Source organism: Betta splendens, chromosome 3 (assembly GCF_900634795.4).
Source record: "Betta splendens chromosome 3, fBetSpl5.4, whole genome shotgun sequence".
Taxonomy (NCBI): Eukaryota; Metazoa; Chordata; class Actinopteri; order Anabantiformes; family Osphronemidae; genus Betta; species Betta splendens.
Window position 1 is genome coordinate 5,242,740 of NC_040883.2, and position 27,664 is coordinate 5,270,403.

Genomic DNA, 27,664 nt, shown 5'->3' on the forward strand with positions numbered 1-27,664 from the left:
GAAATGCAGTGTTTTGGTGGGCGGGGCTTAGCGTGTTCGGGGCGTGGCTGGCGTGTTCACACATTTTGCCTCGTTCATCACTAGTACGACAGAGCCCGACTCAACGGGGAGACTCGCATCACGGTCACTAATTGCGCTCGTGAAGTGGATTTTTTTTTTTACGTCGCGTGCTTTTGTTTTCCGTTTCGCGCTCAGCAACGCTGCGCTCGCGCAGCCCGCTCTCGCTCCCCGTTCAAAGTGTCTCGCGCGCTAGTTTCCCGAGTTGCACACGTAAACTTGGGAGCGGAGGACACGGGGACGTCGCAGCGCGAACGTGCGGACTAACTTGGCGGTTGTCGCTCCCACTTGATTCTAGTTTCCATTTCCCTTCCTCGTGCACGTGAAGGGGGAGGAGAAGGAGGTGGACCCGCGCTCGGCCGCCGGTCTCGTGGCTTCTTTGTATACGGCAGCAGCTGTGTGTAAATGCATGGGCACACAGCGTCTCCTGCTCCTTGAGGGACAGCGTACTGGGCTCAGTCCGACCTGCGCGTGGGCTTTCGCGGAGATGACGCTGTAGAAGAGGAATACCACAACTTTATCCGAACCCCGTTTTTTTCCCCCTTGTCGACACCGCGACTCATTCAGCTCCGTCCCACTCCCTCTCTCTCCGTCCGAGCGCGTGGATTGTACAACGGCGGAAACAAACTGAGCTCGGTGCCGAGTACAGGCTACAGCTGCTACAGCCGCTCCCCCCCAACACGCACCATGGATGTAAGGTTTTATCCGACGGCTGGTGGGAATTCTATCCCGGGAGACCCGGCGAACCTGGATTTTGCCCACTGTTTGGGCTACTACAACTTCAATAAGGTGAGCGCGCGCTCCGGCTCGTAGCGTCACGTCGCAGGTGCTGCTCCGGCTCCTTTACGCCTAAAACTAAAACTAGCGGCGTGCTAATTATCCTCCTAAGCGCCTCCATATGTTCCCTGTGGCTTCAGCCGCTAATCATTACTTTTGTAGAGTTGCCTAATGAACACCCCCCCCCCCCCCCCCCTCATTCACTTGCTCCTAACTTTGTTGTTGTGCATTAGTGGAGCTGATGAGAGCAGCGGACGAGCGCAGTGTTACTTTTAGCATCACCGGTGCATCGTCGCCTTTTCGCTTCATCAGCCTTACGATATGGTATAAGTAAGCGATAGATGCAGGATATATATAGATCTATAAAGGTATATAGATGGGCCGTTTGTCTGGGTGCAAAACTGCAGTAAATGCGTACAAATTGCATGGAGTCGAACTTTACGCATTTAACGTAACGCTTTCGCACACGCCGCTGTGCTTCAAGGGAACTCTCCTGGTTTTTAATTTTCTCCGTATTGAACAGCGCACACTGGTTTTGTCGCTTCGGGATGAATGCATTCATTGTCAGCACTGTGCACCCTAAACATGGCACCGCCTCAGACTTATTTACTATTAGAAACAGTCATACAATGTGTAGCATACAGTAGCTTCATGTGCTCACTGCCGGACTCAATGTGAAAGCATTCACCAGTTGTTTCCACCATTTGTCCACATCTGTACACATGTAGAGTCTGAGTTGTTGATAATAACATCGCTGAGGCATGACATGTTTATTCACCCTCACATGTGACACTGAGGCGATCTAAATCACATCTGATGCCTGGTGATCTTTTGTCAGTGTGTGATCCATCAACAGCTTGACTCCCATCTTCCCCAGCGAGAGGGAACATTACAATGACAGAATGACAGAAATCACACAACTGCAGCGTGCTGTTTTATAAAGTCCAAACAATAGTACCCTCTGCACCCCCACCACACACACACACACACACAAACCACCCCCACCCGAGTTATTCAGGCTTTTAGTGCGGCTCTGTTTGCTGTTGCAATCTGATGCTGTTCAAAACAGTTACCAGGTTTGTCTCACTGTTTCATCAGCTCTTTGTCATGTGGCCAAGTTGTCATATGTGCCCAATTTCATCATGTCTTCATCAGCCCTGAGAAATTTTAACTGCGCTGCTTTGAATTGGTGTAATAGTCGAAGTGAGATTTTATTCCTGCTCATAAATTCCCCAGGTCAAGTGAAATTTTCCATCTGTAACAGTAATTGGCTACAATGCAAAAGGAGGGAGGAGGTGCGTATTCAGTATCTCAGGCAGTTGTGTTGAAGGAGCGAGGGCAGAGTACAAAGCATGTATTTCATGCTAATTACAAAGCCTTTCCAGGGCGAACAAATAGGCTCCTTTGCATGTATCTTTCAAACAAGCCTCCAGTTTATTTGAATCGGCTGAAAGGTGGCACAATGCGGAGCGGTTAGTCATCCAAAAGACGCGGCGCGCTCACAAGTCGCACACAACTGAAGCGTTGCTCCTTTTAATCTATTTATAAGCTGTCGCAGCACCTTTCGCACGCAGCAAAACTTTCACTGGATTCACAGTTTTGATTTGAACACAGGCAATACCCGTTCAAAACGCTGGCGCAGGAAATGTCCCCGATTTTAATGACAACAGAGACAGAAGGGCCCAGAGGCACTTTGAAACATCAGAGATTCTTTTAAATTTACAGAAAAACCCAAACGAGTGGCACAAACTTAATTAGGTGCTACAGTCATGACTAATGAACTGCCTGTTTTTGGCACCGAGATGAAGGCGGAACAGCGGTGCCGAAGAGAAACATGCCACAACTTCACACAGCTGAATAATGTTCATGAAATATATCCAGCGCAGGGAAATCAGCGGCTTTAATCTGGTAGAATAGAGAGACGGTTTCTGCTTTTAAACCTATGCAGGGCTTTATTTCTGGGATATTTTAAAGATTAAATGCTGCATTCAGGTGGGCGACAGGGCTGTCACAGCAGGGTCCGCTTCTCCTAAACTACTTTGACTTGTGGGCTGAACACGAATGTGCTATGCTCAAGGGCATACCCAGCCAGCCCCCCACTTTTTACTGATTGGTTGTTACTTTAAGTTGTGTTGTTTTCAATTTATCTCCGATAATGACTCCTGGTTTTATTGGCTCCTTGGCTTATGCTGAGCACACCTGGATGTAGTCAGTCAAATTTATAGGCGCTGCCTTTTGAAAGTTTGGGGAACTTTAAACCAACATTAGGTGTAGATGCATATTAATGCACCCACGTCCCATTTATCTCATTTCTTAATGCCAGTGATGTGAGCCTCTTAGAGTTATGTGTTTTGCTCGTTCTGAGCAAGCTCTTTAAATCATGCTTAGCATTAACTAAAGACAATTTGCAGTTTGGATTTGACTCCTTTTGGTATCTGTAAAAGTCAGATGTGATTGACTTTAATGGATTCATGAAAGGGACCCAGTGTTATTCCCCCATTTATGGCCATCTGGTCTTTTTTTTTCTTGAGGTTTTAATGATGTTTCAAATACAGTATCCATTTGGTGTGGGCTTTCATTACCTCCAGGCACAGAGAGACTGAAATTACCAACAGATGTTAATACAAAGTTTTCACCTGCACTGGTGCAAACACTTGAGGTTTATTTGCAAAGCTAATGCCAGTACCATGGAGACATATGTATGGTCAGTGCTGCAGGATTATGTGCAGTGTTTTAATGGCGCCATAGAGGCGGACAGAGTGTAAATGATCATCTGTGACCTGTGTTGTTGAGGGGACAAGTTTTTATGTATCATGAGCATTATAAGCATTCAGTCATCTTTGTCATAACTATGTAAAGATGAGGGCTTCTTGTTCATGAAGATAAAAGCCCCAAAACATGTAAAAACAACAAAGTACTTATGTGTTCAGCATGAGCTTCGACTACTGACTGAATTCTATATTAAAGCAAGGTTAAATATTTGTTTACAACATGGAATAGTTGTAATCGCTCTACTGTTCTATTTCTGACAAAGCAGCTGCTTAAGAATGAAAAACTGCTCTCGTGTTGTTGGTCTGCTCCAGTCTGTTTTGTTGGTGTTTCTCCTGTGCAAACCAGATAAAACTCTCCTAATGCTGAGCGCGCTGTAAAAACAGTGTTTAGGGCCGTTCAGACTGCGAGACTTGAGGTGATGATGTAGGGCAGCAGCTGCAATTATCAGAGGATTTTATTGAGCCTGTAAAATGTTCTGTAGGTGAAACATAAAGCTGCTCACGGTTGGTGTCATTCCCACTGACCCATGCATATGTAAGGCAAGTTAAAAACACAACAAAAAGTTTTAGGGTTTTAGTGCATTGCTGTACTTTGACGACACTAATCCGCTGGGTAATGAGCTTTTATTGTGTCCGAAGCAGCACTAGGCTGCTTTTGTCTCTGCACCAGGACAGAAGGGGTTAACCCTGCGCTCTATGGTGGGGGGGGGGCTTGTGCATCTCTCCAGTGTACACAGCTGGTGCCATTTCATCACACACATCTAAACATATCCAAACACGGCTCCAATGCGTGTGCGCTGCTGCGGGGCTGGGGGTTTCTTCATGGGCCGCCTGCTCCGTCAGCCTCCGAAGGTGATGGATATGACTTCAAGGTCCGCGTTAAACGGTCACGTGTCCACGGAGCCGACCGCCGATGTGTTGTGCCTAGTGTTTTAATTGCAGCTTGTCAGGAGATGTGGTTCAACAGACTTATTAAACACCTAATTTTCCCACCGAGATTAGAGAATGTTATTTTTAGTCCACTCGCTGGAAGACACGCTGCACTCGGAGCCTCGGCCTCTGAGAATGACTGCTCTGTTTGACAGGCCACACCACACGTATGTCTACACATAGCAGATGTTCATACTGTGTTAGAGCAGGGCTCTTGGTATAGATGTCTAGATGATAGCTGTGATCCTAGAAACGCACATCATCTGTGGAGACACAGTTTACTGGTAAATACAACACACAGGTTTGTTTGTAAAGGGAGAACCCAAGCCGGAGCGGAGGCCTTCATAAGCCTCGAGTCTCTGATTTCTCTGACACTGCATTACCACAGCTGTCACCCTGTTAACTTCACTGATCACGCTGACATGTGGCCTGTACGTCAGCTCGTTTCGCTTTGTCTCACCACCATGGTCTGACGATGAGAACCAACCGTCTGAAGCTGTTGGCAACACAAAACCAGGTTGTCTGCTCTGTTTATGAGGTGAATATGACAAAGGCTCTGAAACCTTAGACAGACGTAGAACACTGCCCACATCAGTCCTCGTAAAGACCTGTAATCCTGCCATCACTGCTCGTAAATCCACTTCATTACATCTCCTTTTACATTACTCTGCGTGCTTCATTTAGGCAGACCTCACACTCTAGGACTAGTCCCTAACTAGTGGGTCATGGCCCAATATGTGTTTATGGCTTTTCAGGAGGAAACGCAAGACAAATGAAAAGAGCTAAAAAGTAAATTTCTCCATTACGCCGCACGTGTCGCGTTGTGTTTTCCTTCGAGGATCAACTCTGGCAGCGTTGGTGCATGATGACAATTCGTAGCTACAAGGCTGTTTGGGAAACATCTTCCTCACTGTCACAAGCAGGATGAATTCACACAAGAGGCACATTTGTTATTGGATTTTGATCATGTGCAAACCATCGCCACACCATCTATCAAACAACACAACTGCCTGAGGAAAAACGGGTTCATTTTACATCCAGAGTCACAGAATAAAAGAGGTGTTGGTTTCAGCTTTCACTTTGTGGTGTTATGTAATTATTTTAGTCTTCTGTAAACAAACAAAGCAGCTCCGACTTTGTTGCCGTCTTAATAGTTCTATCGGTGCAAATGAAACATGACAGTCGTATAAAGCATGAAGGTGAAGTGCACAGATCCACAAACGCTCAAACCACCCATGGCTCTTCGTTGAGGCAGTTATTAGCTTCACCTGCAGCTCACACAAAAAGATTACATTGTCCAGATCAGCAGGAGGCTGAGCTTTAGTTTTAGGATTTGGTGATCTCAAGATAAGGCTGCAATAGCACTCGACTGAAGGACTGAAGGGCACTTGAGTTACTCCAGTTGTATATAACCACTGACATGACAAATGGTATGTGTTATTTTTAGTCTGTGAGCAGTCGGTTAAAATTTTTCTTTTTTTGTAAATACGGTGTCCTTTTAAATCAAAAACAGGGCCTCTGCAAGAGATAGGTTTCCACCATGATAAAGTGTTTTAATCTGGTTTATGCTCACTCCATGTTTGACAGTCTCAACCTCCCTGACTTATTAAAAGCAAGGGAAAACCTCCCCGCATCCCAGAAACTGCTTTTACTGTGAATTAGGCCGTTTCAAAAGGACCAGTCAATCACTTCTGGTTGGCTGATTCAATAAGTGTTGTGTCCCTTTTAGTGGCGAGCCTTCGCTATTAAGACACATTCATTTTTAAAGCTTTCCGCAGAGGCAGCCGTTCCGCGTTTCATACAGTAGATCTAATGTCCAATTCTCTTAATGGGCTCTCGAACTGTATCAAAACATTCCGGCTGTTTTCCTTTTAACTGGACTTGCTTGACTTAAACCCCCGGCTCTTTTCTGAGGGGCGTCACACAAGTCATAGTTGAATTGGTCCACGTCGGACTTTACCGCAGCTGTTCGTGCTGTTTACTTTTAAGCCGGTCTCCTTCAAAATCAAGCTATTATTTGTGATACACATAAATGAGTCCTGACATCCAAACAAGATTTATTGGTTGCGCGTAGGATTTCTTTTTATGCTCCAATTTAGCTGTGACTATTCTAAGAAAAATGGCACATTCATGGAAATATTAGTCACCGCTCCAGCACAGGCGAATGTTCTTCGTTCTCATTAGAGGAGTCCGTGTGTGTGCTGTTACATGTTAAGCAGTGTGATTAATCCACCCTTCTTCACCTGCCCCCTCCGACATCACACATTCCCACAATGCAGTATGTTACCAGGTTGCACTACAAGGACTGACAATAGTGGCAGGTGTGCAAATATCCCTCAGAGCCGCTGGACAAAGAGTTTAACTAAAGGGGGGGTGGGGGGTCAATAGAAGTTTTATTTGAATGTTCAAATAGATGGTGAGGTTGAAGAAAACCTGCACAGGCTTCAAGAAAGACTAACATTTAACACAACCTCTATGTTACAGTGAAATATTTCAACAATTATCCTGAAACGCATTATACATTTTTAAAATTATTTATTTTCAACCGATAGGTCAAATATAAGAGCTTGGACACATCCTTATAGTCTCAGTAGGTTAGTAGTAGTTGGTTAATGGGGATGTCTCTGTGAAACGTGTGATTCTGTAACCTATAAACCTACTTCACCCCTAAAATGAGCGTTGACGGCATCCCATGGGAAAAGCCCCACCTCATTCTGCCACAGGTTGAATTACCGTTTTAGACGCGTTCTTTATACTGATAAGAATATTCTCAAGCATGAGTAGCCTTCTTTGGCTGTAATCCGTGTTCAGATACCAGTATCTCACTGCAGCACGCTAATGGAGTAATGTCTGGCTGTAACAGATGTTCCACAACCTTTATGTCTGTGACCTTCATACAGACTAGGTTTTTTAAAATGTTCATGTTTGGAGGAGTTAAACAAAAGTTACTCTTTATGAATCAGTTTCTCTGCTCGGCCACAAATCTGATTCAAGTCCTCACCATAAAGACTATTTATATTTGTGCAAACTGTGCCAATTTAACTTTAAAGCTAGAGGCAGGTCAGACTGACATTTTTCAATATTGATCTAAGATCTTTATCTACCTTAAGTCCAAACCAACCGCTCAGACCTGTCCAAACACAGCCGTATAAATGTTATTCGTGCTTTGGTTTCCAGGACTGGATACTGTATGGCAGCTCAATGAAAGATGTTCAGCAGAGCACACGACTTATGGGAGTCTGGGTTGACGTATTACATCACTCTTACATCATTCTTTTAGCCTTTGTTGTCCAACACATGTCTTCATCTGAATGAGCAAACCTCTCAGCAACTTCTACATCTTACGTTAAATGAAAATCATGCAGTATTCATGAATCTGCCTAGTTTGTATTCATGATCAAAAGGAACAATGGACAACCCTCGGTAAAAAGCTCCAGTGACATAATAAAAGTCCAGTCCCTCACGTAGGATTATGAATGGGCCCCATGAAATTCTTGAGCCGACTTCTGATATTTCCAGGAGTTGAAGCCGAGACTTATTTGCAGCATGTTCTTGTTTATTGTGATGTGTGTTTCTGCTGGCATGTGGACCCGCACATGTGGTCGTAGTGTGGGATGGCAGAAGTAGAAACAAGATCAAGGTCTGTGAGGCCCCACCATTGGCAGGGCTCCCCTGCCTGGACAGCCACTGATGATTCCTTCAAAGGCCATTTCTTCCGGGGAAATAGACTTCCTCATGTTTAGAGACACTGATTTCATTTCCACTGTAACTTTTCAAACACCCCAACAGTCTCTGCACAGGGATCCCTGTCTGCTGTTAAATAGGCAGAGCTGCATTCTTGTTCCTCTCCTGCTGACAAACAAAAAGAGAAGCTGAATGATTGCACTGTTCCAAACACATTACAGGCAGCTGATTAAAGTGTTAGCTTGGAGTTAGCCAAGGTTAACCGTCCATAATGAAACACTTTGAAAATAATGATACGCCGCATGGTTTTATGAAAGCTTGTGGCTGCTCAGCTCAGCAGTGGTGACCTTCAGCAGTTCCATGAGCTAATCGTAGCGATCCCGCAGCACCCCTGTAGTTTTGAGACTCCATTAGCTTTTGATATGCATCCAGGAAAGCGGGCCTCAACCAAGGTCTGTCTCTGAAACGGCTCCTGCATCACGTCACCATCGTCACTCATATCTGTATATATCTGTATGTATGAATATGTGTAGCCACAGCTTGGGCGTGGGTCTGTGGAACATGTGTTATGTTTACATGACATTCATTCAAAGTAAATAAATGTAAAGTGAAGGCAGTGGTAATTCTAAAGTGCTTGTGTGAGCAGACTGCATAAAAAGTGGAAACTGTCAAACCCATATTACATCATCATCCTTGGATATTTGTCATCTGTTAATACTGGGCATGTGGCTTGTTACCAAGAACAGCTGCTTGTCGTACACCTGGGTAGTTTGAATAATACTGTTGTCAGGACCTTATGTGTCAAATTGAAACCTGGCTAATTTTATCACTAAGGACACTCTGGTTTGTATTAATAACCACGGGATCTCATTTAATTGATGTAATGAAATTGATGCATGTGCTGCATTGACTTTTAACACTTGTGTGCACTTCTGTAGCCTTTCATTGCTCTGTGTTACCAATTTAACGGCCTGTTAAATACATGTTTGAATATTTGCTGCTGTAATGGCATTCCATAGTGCCCTTTTTAAATAAGTACTTTTGCTGATTTCATGCCATAAGAGCAGTGGGGAGTGCATGTAAATGGATGTATTATCCTGCTGGTGTACTCAACACATGGAGCTAAATTCCTATCAGCTTTACTTGATGTACTGTAACAGAGAATTGTCACCAAATTTAGCCGAATGCAAATAAACATGTGCCCAGCTTAGAGGAGGAAACTCAATTTACTCTGTCCTAGTATTTATAGTCCCTGGGTTTAGTGGGATGGTTGTGGGGTGCTTGAGGTTTCGCCTCGCTGTTGTTGTGTAGTCCTATTTTCAGAAGGATACACTGCTAACAGGAACTAATTAACAAATAAGAATAATTGCCCGGTTCTTTCATTGATCACCACCGTCTCTAATGACAGACAAGCTTCAAGCAGGAACTACAAAGTAGTACATAAATCAAAGTAGTTTCCTTTGCCAGGCCTGAACCCCCTGGGAGGCACCTTGGTGCTTAATTAAAATCCAGAAGGATCATGTTTTAAGTGTAGGTGAGCGAGCACTGAATAACAATGACAAATCATGCCCCAGAGCATTAGTGGTGTGTTTTGGAAAAGAATAACAGCATCTCTTTTTTTCTCCCCCTGTACAAAATAAATGAGATTTAATGTGGAAGGGGAAAAAAGCTGTTCTTGCTGTATTGTGTCACAAGGACTGAGATGAATATAGCATTTGGCTGCAGATCGTGCCAAAAGCAGGATTGACATATTAATCTCATAATTATCCATACAGGATTATAATGAAACAGCTCATTATTATACATTATTTGATGGCTTAGCCTTTTGAGCTCACTGTTTATCATTTCCTCTTATCCCTTACAATCCTCACATGCACATGGCAGCAAGAGAACGTACCTCTGCTTTAGTCTAGATGCCACAGGGTCACATCAGTATTAATTTTAGTACTCTAACAGGTGCAGCAGGATGCGAAAGCATCAAATAGTGTATTTCTACAGAGATTCTTAATCAAATGTATTAAGTATTTAAAACCAGTACTTCTATGTTTTTAGCTGCAACTGTGGCATTTTGTGATAGTTATGCATAGTAATGAATGAATACAATACCCTGAGTGTGATCTAAAAGCAGCAGTTACTTCAGTTGCATATCCACTCATAAAATACTATATATTTGCACCAATATTTTTTCCACTGTCTATTGTCCTTGGGGCTGTTTCTGTCCCTGGTTCTTTAGTTTAGACCTCTGATAACTCTGCAGTGACCAGGACCCGCTGGTCTCTAAGCTGCAGTAAATCATCAGATGAGACTCAGAGTGGAGTCACATTTTCAGGGGACGGCTGTCCTACATACTGCTGTTTTTGCAAGTGTCATAATGCTGATTTGTGCAGCGGATCTTAAGAGAGGCTAAAAAGAGAAGTACATTAAAAAGTGAATGTGTGTAGTTATCAGCAGAAAGAAATTCTCCCAAGTCAAATCCACTCAATTACAGAGCTCTGGAGAGCTGTCCCCGAGCAACCCTTCCACTGGCTAATCAGTCACAGCAAATTGCAGTGGTGAATATTTCAGACTCGACAGATCTGAATAAAGCCATCATGATTATTTCACTGTCGTACAGTATCCTCCAATAATATTGGAGGCCTTCAGCTGGAGCCAGCATAAACTGCGTAAGTCCTCATTTAAGGAGCGGGGGACAAGTCAGGGAAGGAAAAGCAAACACAAGCGCTGTCAGTCAATGTGGAGAACTAATTGGGTCGAGCTCTTTAGCAGAGATGAATGAAGAGATTAACTCTCCCTATGTGTCCAGCGAATCTCCCCCTCTGGCTCCAGGTAAATTACCCGATGACAAGTTAACAGTGGGAATTCTGTTTCCCACTCTGACTTAAAGCTGCAGTTGCTGTGTCTCGAATTGCGCCCCCTGTTGAAAGCACAGTTTTTTTATAAGAGGCTTTGTTTACATATTGATTAAATAGATTAGAATGCACCCGACTGACATGGGAGCAGCTCATACAAGCATTTCAGGCTATTTAGGTTTAGTTACATTTGCATATAAACTGTGAGATGACAGAACATTTGGCCATTGGTGATGATTTATGTGACTGTGTATTTATATATACTGAGAGTGAATGAACTTACTAAAGACAAATGGAAAGTGAAGCATGTGTCCAGAAGGGTGTGAGCACAGAGCCTGGTCTAATTTATCTTGGTGGATAAACTCACAGCATGTTTCTAAAATGGAGGTCAAGGCTCAAAAACAGAAAATGTCAGTGACCCTCTTTTTCAGCTACCTGCTCTAGAGAAATGGGCTAAAAGCACTCACTAGGAGCTGCACTCCAAGAAGTAAATCAATACAGGCAGAAAGGGACAGCTTTTATAAATATAACATATACAATTATTCTCCATTTTAAAAATAGCCCAGGTTGTTGGTGCCTTCTCGTTTTATGTCCAAACTACATCAACAGGAAAAACAACTCTTGTGCTTCGGCCTAATTATTAGAATTAACTGTAATCAGTTCTGTAACTGCAGCGTGCGGAGGCAAATGGACGGTTAGCGCGTCGCCTCGCAGCACCCGCAGGAAAAAAATGGCAACATCTGATCTGATTAATCACTGTGAGAATCATCAGCTTTTCACGCTGACAAACGTTGTCTACCGAACAGATTTCTGCACAGAGCTTTTCTGCTGTTTTATTCATGTGTGAACGCGTCTCCTTAAAAAGCACTGCCACAGTACACAGCAGACCTCCAGGTTTCTGCGCGCCTTTGATCTCCAGCCTGTCGTTTCACACAGAGGGAAGGAATCAGTTTTGCATTATGACTAAACGGTGCAGTATGTAGTGGCTCTTTGTTCCACATCACTTTAAATGTCAGCGCAATGATATGGAATCAAAGTTGAGCCTCAGTGTTTTAATTATTCAAAGCTGGTATCTTAATCTCACTTGGCTTTTGAAGTAGGAAATGTTAAAGTGACATTTTGAGTTTAAATACTGTTTAAAACATTAGTGAAGCACTTAGCCTGATGGTTGCTGTCACAAGAAAAACAATGTCACCGACTCAACAGCCGTCAGGTTTGCTAATGATGTCCTGGTGTGCTGTCAATCTAGCAGATGAACGGACAATAGTATGCCAAGGAAAAAGGAGCTTGAAATAGCTAATTGCCTCTATGAGCCTGCTCATCCATTCTGTGTGCTCACAGATGTCTTTTCCAGCTGCTGTTTCATTATGGAACTCAAAGACACGACAGAAGCGACGCGCCGGCTTTTTGGTGCTGCGCAACGATCATAGATCTATTATCACAAGCACAGTGGGTAGAAAACCAACGTACAGCATCTACGTCGGTGCATTTTCATTATTCCACCTAACTTGCCCCACTCATTCCGTTAATCTCTGCCAACTTGTTGACTGTCAGTCTGGAGACACATTTCTGGAGAGGAGCCCGAGAGTATTTGCAGCCGGACCTCTGTCAGTAGCGCCAAGCAACACAGCCACAAATTGGAATGTGGTACAGTTCTGGGAAAGCAGCCAAGATTTAAATTAGACAATAACCTCTGCTCTCTCTATATTGCCTCTCCTTTCCAGCTGCAGGCCCAGCCATTTGTTTAATACAGTCAGCCCTGTAGTATATAATGGACTGATATATGAGTCACTGCTCAGCAGTTTGTGTTTTTCAGTTTTATAGAGATTGAACAATTGGTCAGTTTGTGCTTACTGTGGGCTTGTGGGACGAACGACAGAAAAGACAGGGGTTGGGAAACGTATGAAGGTTTTCAAAAATCCTTAGCTGACTACAAGATCAAAACAGACAACGCGACTGTGTAGCTAACAGGCTGCAAGCACAAAATAATACAGTTAGTTGAAAGCGTATCTGTACTTTTCTATACAATATATTTATTATTGCGTTAGTATGATTTTGTTGGTCTCAGCTAGTCACAGGGTAAAGTTGTTCAAAATGATGCCATGCTGTTAATTAAAGCTTTTCCTGGGTCGATTGTCTGGAGGAGACTTAAAATGTGTAGTGTAACATTGTGGTTCCGTGTAAAATAATTATTTTTCTGTCACTGCTAGATAAGAAATGAAGGGCTGTGTTTAGTTCATCCAAAAAGCTCTTGACTGTGCACATTCCCAAAGCCATTTATAATGAGTTTATTAGCCAGTAACGGCGCAGAGGGAATCGAAAAATGCATCTGTGCTGCTGGAGCAATAAGGGGGGAATCAACTCCCAGCAGCTTTCAATGGGTCTTTATGCGGGTCCAGGCCCCGGCGCAACAGCCGTGTGAAATAAGCGCAAAAAACACAACTACTCCAACAGCACCAAGCTGACGTACAACCACGTCGCCTTTACTCGTTAGCCTCCTCCTGAAGGACGCCAATCAGAGCGGGGTTAAGCTTGGGCAAAACCCACACCTCTGATACCGTCTCGGGTTGGACTTGCTTGAAAGCTGCTGGAAGTGGACGGCCTTGAGACCGGGCTTCGAGGCGACAGCACCAGGCCGAGCCTTTCTCACGTTGCTTGCTCAAGAGCTCTGTGTCCAGGCAGCAGCAGCCATTGTGAGAGAGCTACACCATGTTTCCGAGGCCCTCTCCATCACCTAAGCTCCTTTGTGGCTTTCGGCCAATGCCTTTGCACCCCACCAGATCAAAGTTGGAACCCCATTTAGCTTGTGCTTTCTTTAAGGATTTGCTCTTGAGAGTGCAGAGACTACTCTAGCTAGGAGAAAATGGATGCTGGATGTTGACCTGCATAGCAGAGACTGCTGTGCTCAGGCTGTCGGTCCATTATGACAAATGCTGAGACCTTCTTTGTTTTGGCAGCTTTTGCAAGTCTTAGGTTTTAGTGAAAACAGTAGCTGTGGTGAGCCTCAGTGCACCGAGGGCCATTGTGTAACATAGTGGTGTTTGCCACAAGCTTATGGTATTGATGTGTACTTACGTTTGATCAAAGGCTAATGAACAAAAACATTTCAAAATAATAGTTTCCTTTGAGCTGCACTAATGGTGTTGTTTGAGGGAAAGGTTGTTGGTCTGTATATATCTCAACAACTGAATGGTTGCATTTCTATAAGAAAGTTTGCAAATAATGAATTGGATAAGAACACACACACATATATAATATTAGTATTTTTTTTCTTATATGATATACAAAATAAGATGCGAATAGACGTTTGACAGACATTTGCTTCTGTTGAATTTCACCTAACGCATGAACTAAGGCAGTCAACTCAACTAATCTCATTTGCAAATGCATTAAGCGAAATGCAAAGATCTTCCAAATGCTGCCTCACCGGGTCCGTTTGCATCACCATGTTATCACGCTTGTACACTGCATCTGTGCTGAATATAATTTTGCCCCAAGGAATGTGCTGAATGTACCAACCCTAGTTTTCCTTTTTTACTGTCTTTCAACGTTCCCATAATGACTGGGAAGCTTGAAAAACATAATACACGTCTGCTGAGCTGTGAAATCGCTTAAAGTTTTTTTTTTTTTTCCTTTTAGTTAAGCTTGTCATTTTGGTTGGATATGAAAACTTGGTTTCATGACCCGTGTCAGACTGTAATGTCCCTGCATCATGTAGTAATTTGAAGAACAGAGGCTTTGCTTTTGGGCTTACTCATGGCAGCTCCCATCTGTACTGCCTTGCTGTCAGATTTCAGACTGTACCAATCCAGATATGAACCTGAGTCTCACCCATGCTCAGTTCCAGCACTAAATAATGCATCGCAGACCATGGGCTCTCACACATGGCGTCTCACTGTGATTCTGACATCTCTGCAAGCATTTTAACTCTCTCTCCAGGCCTCTTTGCTAAATTTGCGTGCAAATCAAGCTGTCATGACATACTGTAGTGGTCAGTGTATAGAGATAATCAGCACACGGGCGAAACAATACCGCTGTCAGGTAGTGTGACTAGGAGTTTTACTCAGGCTGGGTCCTGTGAGCTCCATTTAAGATGCTCACCCTAAGAGGCAAAGGAAGAGTGAGATGCTTACGATGAACTTCCCCTCAGTGCTATCTTGCGTACTTGAGGACTAGCAGTCTTAATGGTGGAAGACAGTGCTGGGCTGGGGGAGTAATGATTTTTGCTTTAAACTGAATTACCAATCGATTCAGCCTGCAGATCAGAGCGCAGCTCGCAAGCCAACTGTGTGGACACGCTGTGTTGTGGAGTTGCTTTACAAATTGACTGCTGCACACATAGGAGGAAATATATCTATATATGTCAGCCTGGCACTGCACGCACGGCGGCCCGCTGGGCGCGAATAGGCCTTGTGATCACCGTGGAGCCTGCTGCAGTGTGTTTATGCTGAATCGGGTTGTAAACGAGCATAGAAGGACCTTGGGAATCAGAAGGTAACTTCCCCAGAGGCTCCACGTGGGTCTTTACCAGGAGTACAGGCGAGGAAGCAGTGCTGCTCCTTTGAGCCTCCAGACCCCTTCACTGAATGGGAGGGGGGGGGGGGTAAAAACTGGCAGTGGGCCGAGCTTTGAAGGAAATTGCAAAAAAATAATACATAGCAAATTACTGCGGGCTCCTCAGTCCTGGGGGTTGAGCTTCAGCTGCAGTGTTTTTTATGGAGACCACTGGAGAACGTATTAGCACAAGTGTCATGTTCCAGAGAACACATGCTAGGCTGTGATTACTGAGCTCAGGCTGAACTGTAAAATTGCTTGTCAGCAGTTGATGTGTTTCTGGAAAAGCCCGGGCTCTTGATTGAATTAGTTCAGAGGCGTTAAGTAGGGAGAAGGGAAACGTGTCCAGTTTGGTTACCTGCCGACAGAAAGCACGGATATGGTGACGTTGTGATTTTAGTACCGGCGTCTCATGAAGCGGGTTTGAAAGCGGTGCGTTCTCTAGTTTTTTTAAAGCTTGAATAATGTGCAATCGTGCCTCATTCGTTGATAAAGCCTTATTGGATGTGCAGATAACACGTTATTGGCTTGTGCATGTTTCCATTTGTATGCGTGCTGCTACCAGAGGCTCTTCAGGCATGCATTCAGCGGGTGTTGGTTGTCCAGTTCATGTTTGCTGATAGCATCTGTGTGGTTACTCCATCATATTGGGGGTGAGATGGGGTCATGTTGGTGTAATATTGTGTTCGCCCCGAGGTTGAAATAATTTTGTTTGCTATAATACCTGTAAAACACCTTATTTCCCACCAGACGTTCTCTCATACAAATATTCGTGCGCTGGGATTTAAAAGGTGAGAGCAAAATCATGCATCAAAATGACATTGCCGTCAAATATGTTCAGAAGTGCTGAATGCATGCTGATGCTTGTTTTTTACATTTTGATTGTTTGGGGTTTTTTTTCTTCAAGTATTGACTTGACTGAGAATGAGGAGAGAAAGAGTCCTGTAAAATCCTACTTATTCTATTTCCTGTAGCCAGCGTGGTTCCCTGTGTTCTAGCAAACATACGGACAGTGGGGTCTTTTCACGTCAGCATCAGGGTCCATGTAAGGTCCTAATTCTCTCCTGTTAAACAATTATTGAAGAAATGTGCTGCTGGTGCATGGGGGGAAATAAAAACACTGGGTTCCCAGTGTTTGCTGTGCCGTGAAGCCATGTCTGGCTCTTAGTGAGTCGTATTACAGAGCACCTTTAACCGTGAATTCATTCTGTTATTAAAAGCCTTCTACCCCACAGCTATTTAATAGCACCCGTTTCTATAGCTTCCCTATGGTTCCCTTCCAGAGGCGCATGTCTGGGTGTTGGAACGGGCGAGTTTCTGAATGGATGCATCGTCCCTGCCTGAGCTGGTTCTATGGTGCTTTACACGGCGTTTAAAGCCAGTAGCTTGTGTCCACGCGCTCACAGTTGTTTGGCCCGTCAGATGGCTGCAGCAGCGCCTTCCCAGCTCATCACATCATTTTAATTACAGAGCCTTCATTGTCTGCGCTGACCCATTTTAGCATGGTGCCTTACCGTCAGCTGCGTGGTCCCTCCAATCACACCTAATTTCATTTGGCATTTGACTCAATCGCCACAAACATGAGCGCAGTCGTCTACCAACCCCCCCAAAGAGCGAATCGGGCCCAACGGCAACAATCTAGGCTCCGTCCACCGAGGCCTCTGGCCCGGGCTGAGCCACAACATGGCGACCCTTAATGGTAAGGATTGGTGAGGATTGATACTGATGGCTGGGGACGCTTCTCTTGAGGTTGGTCACAGCTCTTAGAGGAAACGTGGAACTGCTCTTAAAGGGACACCCCATAAAGCAAGTCCCACAGAGACAGCGCTTAGAGAGGTTCACAGCAGAAGTCGCCCCTGGACTTTAACTTGATTGTGTTTTATTTAATGAAGCCAGTGTGACTTTGTTCACTGTCCATATCTGTCCAAGAATGTGGTGATTTAATGACTCATCAAATCCTGATTTAGAAACATTTTATGCCTGTGAAGTTGTCATCCACCTTATTTAACGATGTGTATCTTGGTGCGTAATTAATGTGTAATTGACACAAAGGGGTCTGCGCTGAACAACAAACACACAGGCATCTATATTAGAACACTGATACAATAATGAGAAGGAATATTCTGTCCTGTTTCTAAAAGCGCATTCACAGAGATGCAGGGATGGGAAAGAACAGAGACAGCGCTGCATGAAGCGCTATCTCCTCCCACTATCAGAACAATGTTCCTAGTGCTTCAATAGAGAGGGATATCTCTGAGACTTCAATTTGTTATCTAAAAGAAGAAGGGGGACAGAGTAACACTTCCCAGATAAGCCCAGCATAAGGTTAATTACCAGCCAAGTGGCTGACGTAACCCAGCCATGTCATGTTTCAAAGTTACACGCAGCCAGGATGTGAAGGAGGACCGTCTATTAACAAGTGTTCCTCTCTCGAGGCCCGCGAGTCTGGATGTGTCTTTTCTACGTCTCAACCCCAGTGCTTGAGTCAAATATAGTTTAGTGGGGCAGCTCCAGGTAGGAAGGCACCGGAGGCCTGAGCAGCGCGAACCACCTGCTCCGGCAACGAGCCGAGGCGCTTGTGCCCCCCCCACCCCACCAACACCACCACCACCACCCCCCCAACACCCCCTTCTCACTGGTGCATGACACTGTTAACATTGCTGCTGATTCCCCACTCCCTCTCCAGGGCATAGACTAATTAATGGATACCATTCGCAGTTGATTAGCAGCAGTTCTTTCAGTAATTACATTCGCATACTAACCACTCAGAAGAAAAGGAGAGAAGGGAAAAAAAACACAAAGGGCTGGAAAAAATATTAATGCACTTCTCAGTTCGCTCTGATCTTAATTTGTTTCCACTATTGTTTGGTTTGTGCTCAGATAAGGAGCCATTGCTTCCCCGCGCGCGCCGCCTGTTGGAGTTCTCCGTCGCTTATAATGTTTTAAGAGAGCGACTTTGTAATAAACACACAAAGGAGATTACTGCGGCGCTTTCGTCCTCGGCAGAACCTCATGAAGACGCGAATGCGCCGCGGTTCCTTCTGCTGCGAGCCGTGTAGGCTGGCTTTTGCGCTCCTCACTCACAGAGAGGTGCATTGTGCTCCTGGGCCCAGCTGCTACCCCATAATTCTTCATTCTATGTCCCATTGTTCCTACCTGTCAGCATGGTTGTGTCTCCAAAGAAAGGAAGTGGCTGCCATTTTGCCAACAGGCTACGTGTGGGTTTGAGGATGGTGGTGGAGTGGAAGTTAGCTTCAATCGCTGATCACTTGTGATGAACACTGATGATGATACACATTGAAATAACTATTTCAGCACTTTATTTCACACATCTGTTAACTATTGATGTTAACAAATAAATTCAGTAAAATGAGTTTTTAATTAAGCAAACTCTCTACCTCCTTATTTTATCGAGTGCCACTCCTCTCCCATAGGTTATTTGAAGTTAATAACCTGCCACCGCATCTCGATACTTGGCATTGTGATGCAAACCGTATTCTTAATTGCCGTCCCGTAAGAACTGAATGGCCACAGCAGATTCTCATTACGCCGCTTTGAATTGGCCCGGGCCTCTCGCGGCGTCCCAATAACGGCCGAGTGGCAGAATGAGCCCGCGCACGCAGGGAAGGGGGTCAACCCGGTGTGTAAACACCGAAGAGCCGAGTGTGGCCATCCGCTTGAGTGACAGGTGTTATGAGCGAGCGGCGGCTCTGGTTACGCCGGGTGTCATCCTACACTAGTCGGCTGATTGTGTTTTCTTGTCTTCGTTCGCAGTTCCAGAATAACAACAACTACATGAACATGGCGGAGGCTAACGGTACCCTGCTCGCAGCCGGGGATGTGAGTATGCTCCTTTTCCCTTACATCTGCAGATGCTGATCATATTCTCCATTTATGTGAATGTTTGTGGTAGTACACCTTTTAATATTACCCAGGGATGATTCATTTTCAGGAAAAAGGAAGATGCCAATATCATGAACCAGAAGCTCAGTGAATCCCTGTAAAACAAGGCTGTTTTTTAACCCAGTCTTACATATATTTCCATTTTTATGATGGGTAATAATGTTTTTGCTCTACTGTTTCCTGTCCTGAGCCCCACTGAAGACCCTAAGCCCCCAAAAGGATGAGCTATAGGCTCATTCTACATTGTCACATATTATCTGATGATACTATGATTTGATCTGACTGCCTTCATTCGGTCGTGTTAGATACTGTAATATCTCAGCACCTGCTTTATTCTCCTTTTCAAAGGCATAATGACTTAGATTTACAAAAAAGCAAAATGTTACCCAAGCTCTGGCAGCTTCTTACTGTGGCAACAGAAAGAAGTGAACGGTTGCTTCTCTGGAGGTAAATAGCCTCCTCTCTGAGCATAGACGTCCTGACAGTGTGCTAAATTTACCCGTTTTATTCCCCCTCCACCCACTCCGCTGCCCTGTCATTAGAGACAAGTGCACCAAAAACACCCATCATCCTCTGTGGTTCAAACAGACCGGTCTCCTCCCGTTTAGCAGGGGAGATTGATCTGGCTTCCAACAACAGCAAAGTATCATCACACAGCTCCAAAATACAGCGATAGCTTTTACTGTTAACCTTCATGGTTTTATTCACGCCAGTCGAGGAGCTGGATGAAAACTGTGACATTAAAACCCAGAGGTGTCTGGAATGAATGAACCTCATGTACACAAAGACGCTGCTGAGTGCTATAGAAGATGTTTAGTCCCCCCCCCCCCCCCCCCCCACACACACACACATTCACACTGGTTCGGCGCATCCTCCACATCCTCTGCTGAGCCCCACTGCAGCCAGGACCATGCCGACACAAGCTGCTTGGAGAGCTTTCAGCCCCCAGCTGTGAGGGCCCTCTGTGGCAGGCAGGCAGGGCGGGCGAGGGGGGGCTTCCTCGATTAAAAACCCCCAGTGCATTTGCATTTTATCAAAAGAAACAACTGTTTCCAGTGTCAGGGCACAGATGGCATTGTGTTTAGAAGAGAGAGGGACACAGACTAAAAAAGTCATAAGCCTAGATTTTTCTTCTCAAGGGGGTTCACAAAGTAACGTTTGTAGCAGTCTGAGCTAATTTAAGATTAACGTTCTCTTTACATCGTGAGGTTTGGGAGCTGTTTGAGAGGAGGTTAAATTCATGTTACCACATTTGATTATCTATTGTTTTCAAATCAAACGAGAGGATAAAGTTATCCTCCCTTTGTGCGTTTTATGACAACACACGCCTACTTGCTGTGAAAGCAAACCTCTCATACTTAGGCCACAGAAAAGTTCTAATTAGTAGAGTTATTACAGTTCTTGAATGCATTAGTGCAAAGATATATTTGTTGGACGCAGCGAGCACAAGCTAGCTTACATCTGCATCGTCACAGTTTTGGGTAATAGCCATTGTCCAAAAGTCAGGGTGATGACATCAGCCGCTAGTCGAAGCAGTGCTAATCAGCTTCATGAGTATTCACTCAGAAAGGATTGTTCCATGTTCTTATTTTTGTCATATTTGGCACAAAGTCCTTGAAGATGAATAGAAGCATTTTTCTTTACTGAAGAGGGGAGGCTTCTACATCATGTAGGACTTGCGTTTGTTGTGTATGTGGCTGGTGTATCATTTACCTTATGCACTTAGGGGATGAGATAAGGTGACCTTGCTGGGGCTGGTCCACATACATTCTAGCAGGGAAAGCTTGATTGTTTCCCTGAGGGAAAACGATACTGTACACTGAGACTGTGTTCCACCCAGATGTATCGCTTTACTCCCCCAATCAAATTAGAGACCTGTAATGAACTTTAAATATGTAGAAATGGACTACAAATGGTCCAAATTTGAGGTAATGTTGAATGGGGAGCCATGGTTGATACTGTCATTTGAGGAGCTGTGCTCTGTCTATCTAGATATTTGAAAATGGATCCTCAGTCCTGCCTCTATTGATTTCGAGTCTTATTATAGGCAATAATTGTGTGCTGCTGCCATTTATGTGTCTTGGTGATTTAATCTGTAATGTGTATTACCACATTTATTAAAGGACTGACAATATTAGCTAAGAGAGGTTATTTCTTGTTCATTGTCCTTGCACTGAAATCCCACCATAGTAGTAATGGAGTAAAACTGCTCCACACTTCCCTGTCTCTACTATTTTTAAAAAAAAGTCATTTAAAGGTTTTATTTTTTTATTCATGCTTGTAGCAAGGCTGTGGGAAAGAGTTTACCTAGCGAGACTGAAATATCTTTTGGCTATTGACTATGGATATTTGCTCAGGTATTCATGGTCCCCAGAAGATGAATCCCAATAACTTCGGTCCCTTAACCTTTACACTTGCGCCACAGTTAGGTTGTCATTTTTGATTTTCATTGACATGTCAATTAAATGATGGCTAGTAGGCTGACATTACTGGTTTTGAGTGGAATGTTTGCCCTTTGGGTTTCTCATCGCCGTGAGCATACTTCTGAATTAGTTTTGTACAGTGTGGTATGAAGCTACACCACCTTGAAGCACTAGAGATTCCCCCCACTCTCCGATGCCACCGGTGGGAAGCCAGCTCTGTCTCTGTTGTCCTCTCGCTCGCCCGGCCCTTAACATGAACATGCCTGCACGCCCAGAGCCAGTATCTAGCTTGGCTCTTGGCTCAGCTGAGCCTTTCAGAACAATTTCAATGGATAATCAGGCTGGTGATGTGAAGAAAGTGGATTGTGCATCTCTTAATCTCTGACCAGAGCCCCTCCTAAGCTGCTCCTGGTGCCGAATTAGAATGGCTTTATGCGAAATGACACCAGGCAGCGAGCAGCGCTGTCGCACTCTGTGGGTTCCAGTAAAATCTGGCACCTCCTCCCTGGGGAGAGAGCGTTTTCTCTGCGGACAGCTAGCGTCCTCCGTACCCCCTGCCCCCAAATGAGACACAAACATCATGTCTCCATTATCAGTGCCCCTGGTGTAGATGTTAATTTGCATCACATCATTAACAAAGAGTGTTTGCTGCTGGTCTTGCTCCATCATTTTCCCCTCCACTCTAATGCTTTTTCCTTCTCCATCCTCCACTTCTGTACTGTTTAGCAGACTGTACACACTATCGTACCTCTGCTTCAAGTGCACGTCTGGGTTTCACTTAAAGGTCACAGTCATGCTTGTGTTGCTCTCCTATAAAAGTGGAGCTCACCTTAGCCAACCTTCTCTTTTGACAGTTTTTTTTTTTTCTTCAAATCTCTGAGTTGCCCCTGCAATTCAGGACATACTGCACCAGCCTATAAGGTCCAGTTGCTTGTGTAGCTCTGTCCTGATTCACTGTGCACAATGTAACACCACAGGAAACATACTTACATCAGCAAACTGTATCCATAGCGATATGCTCCTTCCTAAAAGCACCCCTGCGAAGGCTTGTGGCAGAAGTATCACAGCCTGCACTTGTATCTGACTGCATTAGAGAGGCTGAGATGGAGACGTCACTGATTCTGTGAGGGAGATTTAAATGGTGCACCAGTGTCCTCAGATTGCCGTATGATGTGGGACAGATGAGACTGGTACCATAGATCTCGAGGCTGATGTGGAGATTGACCCTGCTCCATGGGCGAAGTGGGGATAAGGCTGTGACGACGCACTAGTTCTCGATTCATTTCATTGACTCATGACAGTTGTGTTGTATTCACTTTATAAACATTGTGTGTGTTGATACACATGCTGCTGAATAGGCATTATTCTGAACTTCCAGGTCTTTGTGTGGACTAAGAGTAATATGACAGCTGTGGGCTCAAAGTAAATGGTTCCCGCTGAGGATGCCTCGTGATTTATTCTTTACTGTGCGAACCAGAGACCAGGGCTATGATGAATATGACCTTAGCGCCTTTGGAAAAAAATAAAAAAGTGTTTCTGTAGCTGTGAAACAAGCATTGAGAAGTGAAAGGGTGGTTGGGAGCAGGAAAGGAGACAGCGAGAAAGAAGATGGGAATGAAAACTCTATTAGCTGCCTGTGCCACTGGAATTCATCAGTGCTTGTAAAGACAGCTGCCCTGAGTAGGCAGTGAATTAGTTTCAAGTGCTGAAGCAGGCAGGGGGAACATTAATACTCCCCAATCAAGGGTCTGTGTTAGCACATCCCCTTCAACGTCTCCCACCAAGACAGGGGAGTCAGGCTTAGTTGAAATGAATTCCAAGGTGACAAGTCAAGCAATGATGCTTTACGTGTGCTAAAGCATTGTCAAATATGAATGAAAAGAGAATGAGCTGAAACAGTTCTGCCTCGGAGCGATGCACGATCACCTCCAGGACTCGGAATCCGCCTGGAAATGAAATGCACGTGTGTGAAAAGGTGAATCAGCAGGCAGGGGAAGGGCTGATGCCTGTCTGGGTTGGGATAAGTTCCTATTCAACCCCCACCCCCGTTTTTCTGGGGGCAATTATTTTCATAACAGGATTGTCTGGAAAAGTTGAAAGAGCTGATGAGGTCTGTGGGAACAGATCTTGAGCGCTGCTGTAAAAGTGACGCAGGGCAAAGAAAGCGGCGTTCGAGATCAACCTGAAGCTCTCAGTGCGGCATGCTGGGAGTTTAACGTGATTTTCGGGTTATGCCACTGTGCTTTCAAGCAGCATGTCAAGCCACGCTCGCAGTTTAAATCGTGTCACTTTTAGTGAGAAACCCACACTTTGAAGAGGTTTTCGGCAGCCGAGCACCTCGCGCTGCACACGGCTGGGCCCCGTGCGCGGCTGCATTCATGTGGACCTGGCATGTGGTCATTGTGAGGCTATGAATATATGGGCTTTCCAGAGAGAAGCTTAATGCGCTGCGCAGATGAAAATGAAAACAAGACCCAAGTAGGTGAACAGTCCCATCTCCAAGAAGGCGCATAAGCAAATTAAGTGTGACCAAAAGCTTTAATTTGAAAGGCAGAAGGATTAGGCTGTTTGATGAGCAGATTTAAGAGTGCAGGCAAGGGGAACAAAGAGAAACACTTCTGGCCAAGCGTAATAATCTTTGAAAATGTTCTTTAAACCCATCTCTCTGTGACGTGTATTTTGCCTGCACTTCAGCCCAACATCTCCCATCCCTCAGATTAAGGGCTTTTATCATGTATCCTCTCTCGCCCGTGATTGCCGCTTGATATTTTTGCTTCTGACGTCGTCTTGCACGCTGGCCTTTTTCCCTTCTTCTTCCTCAAAGTGGACTTTAATAGGTTTAGGAAATGTTACATCTTAGTGCACTTACAGACAAGTGTGTTACCACCCTGCTAAAACACTCCCTCGCTTGAACAAAGTTGTCTGTTTTAATCCCTGAAGGTTTCCTTTCCGGCATGTTAGATAAGGCCCGCTTCAGCAAATGCATTGTGTTTATGGGAGTCCTGACTTTTTCTTCTTCTTCTCCTCCTCCTCTTCTTCTTTTCAGACTTTCCACACGCCCAGCTTGGGGGACGAGGAGTTCGAGATTCCACCCATCACTCCTCCGCCTGAGACGGAGTCTGGTCTGGGTCTGTCTGAAGTGGACTCTCCCTTCCCGGTGATGCCAGAGCCCCCCACTCCTCAGAGAGGTCCATTAATCCCGCAGTTCCCCCCTCAGAGCCTGGATCTGCCTTCCATTACTATTTCACGCAACATGATGGACCAGGAAGGGGTGTCGGTCATCAACGGCCAACCTGTGGTGAGCACCTAGAAGTAGCAGCACCTCCACATGTCATCCAAAACCAAACAAAGACATATGACTTACAGCTATATGCTATTAGAGACCCAATATCAAAAGCAGTTAGTCTTTAAATGAGCAATTTCTCTAAAGCATAATGTGACCTTCACAGTTTTTGTACACCTCCTGTTGTCAGCACATCTGGCACAGCATCTGGCCTTGTTTACAACACGGGAGGTATATGATCACATTCAGTAAATGTCACCATATTATGTTACTTACTGTGAGCATGTTTTATTTTTTTTTCCTCTCTATTCGCGCGCACAAAAGCGCGGATGCTCCGTCTCTGTGAGGTGAGCAGGTGTGAATAGATCACAGGTGTTGCAGTACAAAGTGTGTGCAGAGAGTGAACGCGGGGAGCAAAAGTGCCACGGATTCACATGCTCGTATCTCATTCACGCTGCCGCCACGAGGCTCTTGCAGGCGCCGCGGATGCTGATGTCCGGTGTCACATCAGGCCCACGCCGGTTGTTCATCTCTGTGTTTGTAGTGACTCTCAGAGCTGGAGAATCACATTTTAGCTGAGTCCTCCTCGCCGCTGACACAGATGGTCAAACATGTCACAGGAGACAAAGTAATCACTCCATTTATGTTGATGCTGTTATGTGCTATAGATTGTGAGATTGTTGTCGCGGGGTGTAAAGGCTTCTTCAAATGCCACAATCATAGAAGCATTGAGGAGGAGAAATGAAAATGCCACCGGCTGCCTAGTTGTCTTACAGACCTATTACAGAAATGGAAGATTCATTTCAGGAGTGAAAGGAATGAAAGGACGGAGACGGAGCAGAGCGATGATGCAGTGGTCATTATAAGTGTGTGAGTAAATGAGATGCGTCTCCGCTGTCTCTCTAACACATTCGTTGAATCGCGCCGATGTTACAGATATTTATTTACATTCCATATGGGAAGGGGCTGTAAAATTTTACAGCTCCTTTTCCTGCTTCCATGCTTCTGGCATGTGAAATAATTGCAGCCTTTAAAATATCTCCGCCTCATACAGTAAGTGAGCCCCAGAAGGCTTTTGCCTAAAGAATTTTCATTTCATGGTCAGTTAAGCTTTCTACATCTGGAAGAAACGGAACCTTGACACAATTACATTCCTGACTGTTCTCGCGACTTGCTGGAGGATTAGATTTGATTCTCAAACATTATTCCTCTTTAACACCATTTGCATGGCTCATGTCTCTGATTGTGCGGAGACTCTATTAAAAAGCGAGGGGAGAATGTGGGCTGCTGCTCCTTGCCTCGTGGCATTGTCGCCGTCTCGTTATCAGCCATCGCACATTGTAGCGCGGCGGCGGCTCGTGGTGGCCCTTCATTCCTCCTGTAAATGGGATTGATCCCCAAAAGTCTTGCCACAATGCCTATAGAAATCCAATTCATCTGCGGCTTTATCTAAGAGAGCGCAACTTTTAAATTAGATAAGTAACAGTGACACATTCTACATACAGAGACAATGATTCACAAAGGCCCTGAGAGGGGTGGTTTGTCATTTTGTCAGTGTACTGATAAAGGAATGACAACCTTATATACATGATTACATTCTGTGTTATTTGTTATGGCTGCAGGGGCAAACAAATAAACCGTGCACTCCTGCAATTACATTTTTCATCAAGTCACCGCGCTCGCGTTTCCCAAACATTGTCTTGGTTTTCTCGCCGACTGCAGGAGAATATTTAGCGAGCGTGAACGGCTGCCTCTTATCGCAGCCCGATGAGCGAGCCCCAACCGGTGAATGTACCTGGGCCATTTTCAAAAGCCTCCTCCTCTTGGCGTTGCCAAGTGTTCTGCTAATTCCTCTCCCCATAATGTTCAGCGTATGTCTGGCAAATTGGCCACAGATGCTGCGCCGCTACAAAGAGAAATACATTTTTTCAGCTGCACTGTGCCTGGCAAGCCCAGGATCTGAAGTCATTATTTATTTAATCTGCTCTCCTAACAAGCTTCTGACTCTCATTTTTGTCTCCCAGCATGTGTCCTCCTGATTTGTGATTGAGACTCAATAGTGCCAAATAGTACTGGAGTTAGAGCTGCCAGTATTGCTTTATTCACAATTTCGTCTCGATTTTCTCCCTGCTGCACAGCGAGGGTCTCTGGGTTCTATTTCAGCGAGCACCTGGTTCCTTCGCTACGTTTGAGTTTTTTTTCTTCCCTAACACGTGTACGTAGCGAGCGCTCCGTGTCCTCCATGATTGGATTTGAAAGCATACAGTAGTTGTATTAGATGTTAAAATCAATATTTAGGGGATATAAGCCCTGCTGTCTTGATACATTTTCCGCCATGTGGCGATGCATTATATATTTTTCATTACCAAGTAGCTGCTTCACATGTCATTAGCTTGAAGGAGGCGAGGACATGCTAATGTCTGATCCATGGCT

The 27,664-nt window shown here is 44.8% G+C and overlaps 1 protein-coding gene across 1 annotated transcript in view; it reads left to right on the forward strand.

Moving 5' to 3' along the window:
• The first annotated feature begins 60 nt into the window (after positions 1-60).
• tox3 (TOX high mobility group box family member 3) overlaps positions 61-27,664 on the forward strand; it is a 32,909-nt gene continuing 5,305 nt past the window's right edge. Inside the window, exons 1-3 of the mRNA XM_029144178.3 lie at positions 61-846; positions 19,397-19,462; positions 24,995-25,246. Coding sequence (XP_029000011.1) covers positions 745-846; positions 19,397-19,462; positions 24,995-25,246 — 420 coding nt within the window. The 5' untranslated portion in view covers positions 61-744. The remainder of the gene's footprint in view (positions 847-19,396; positions 19,463-24,994; positions 25,247-27,664) is intronic.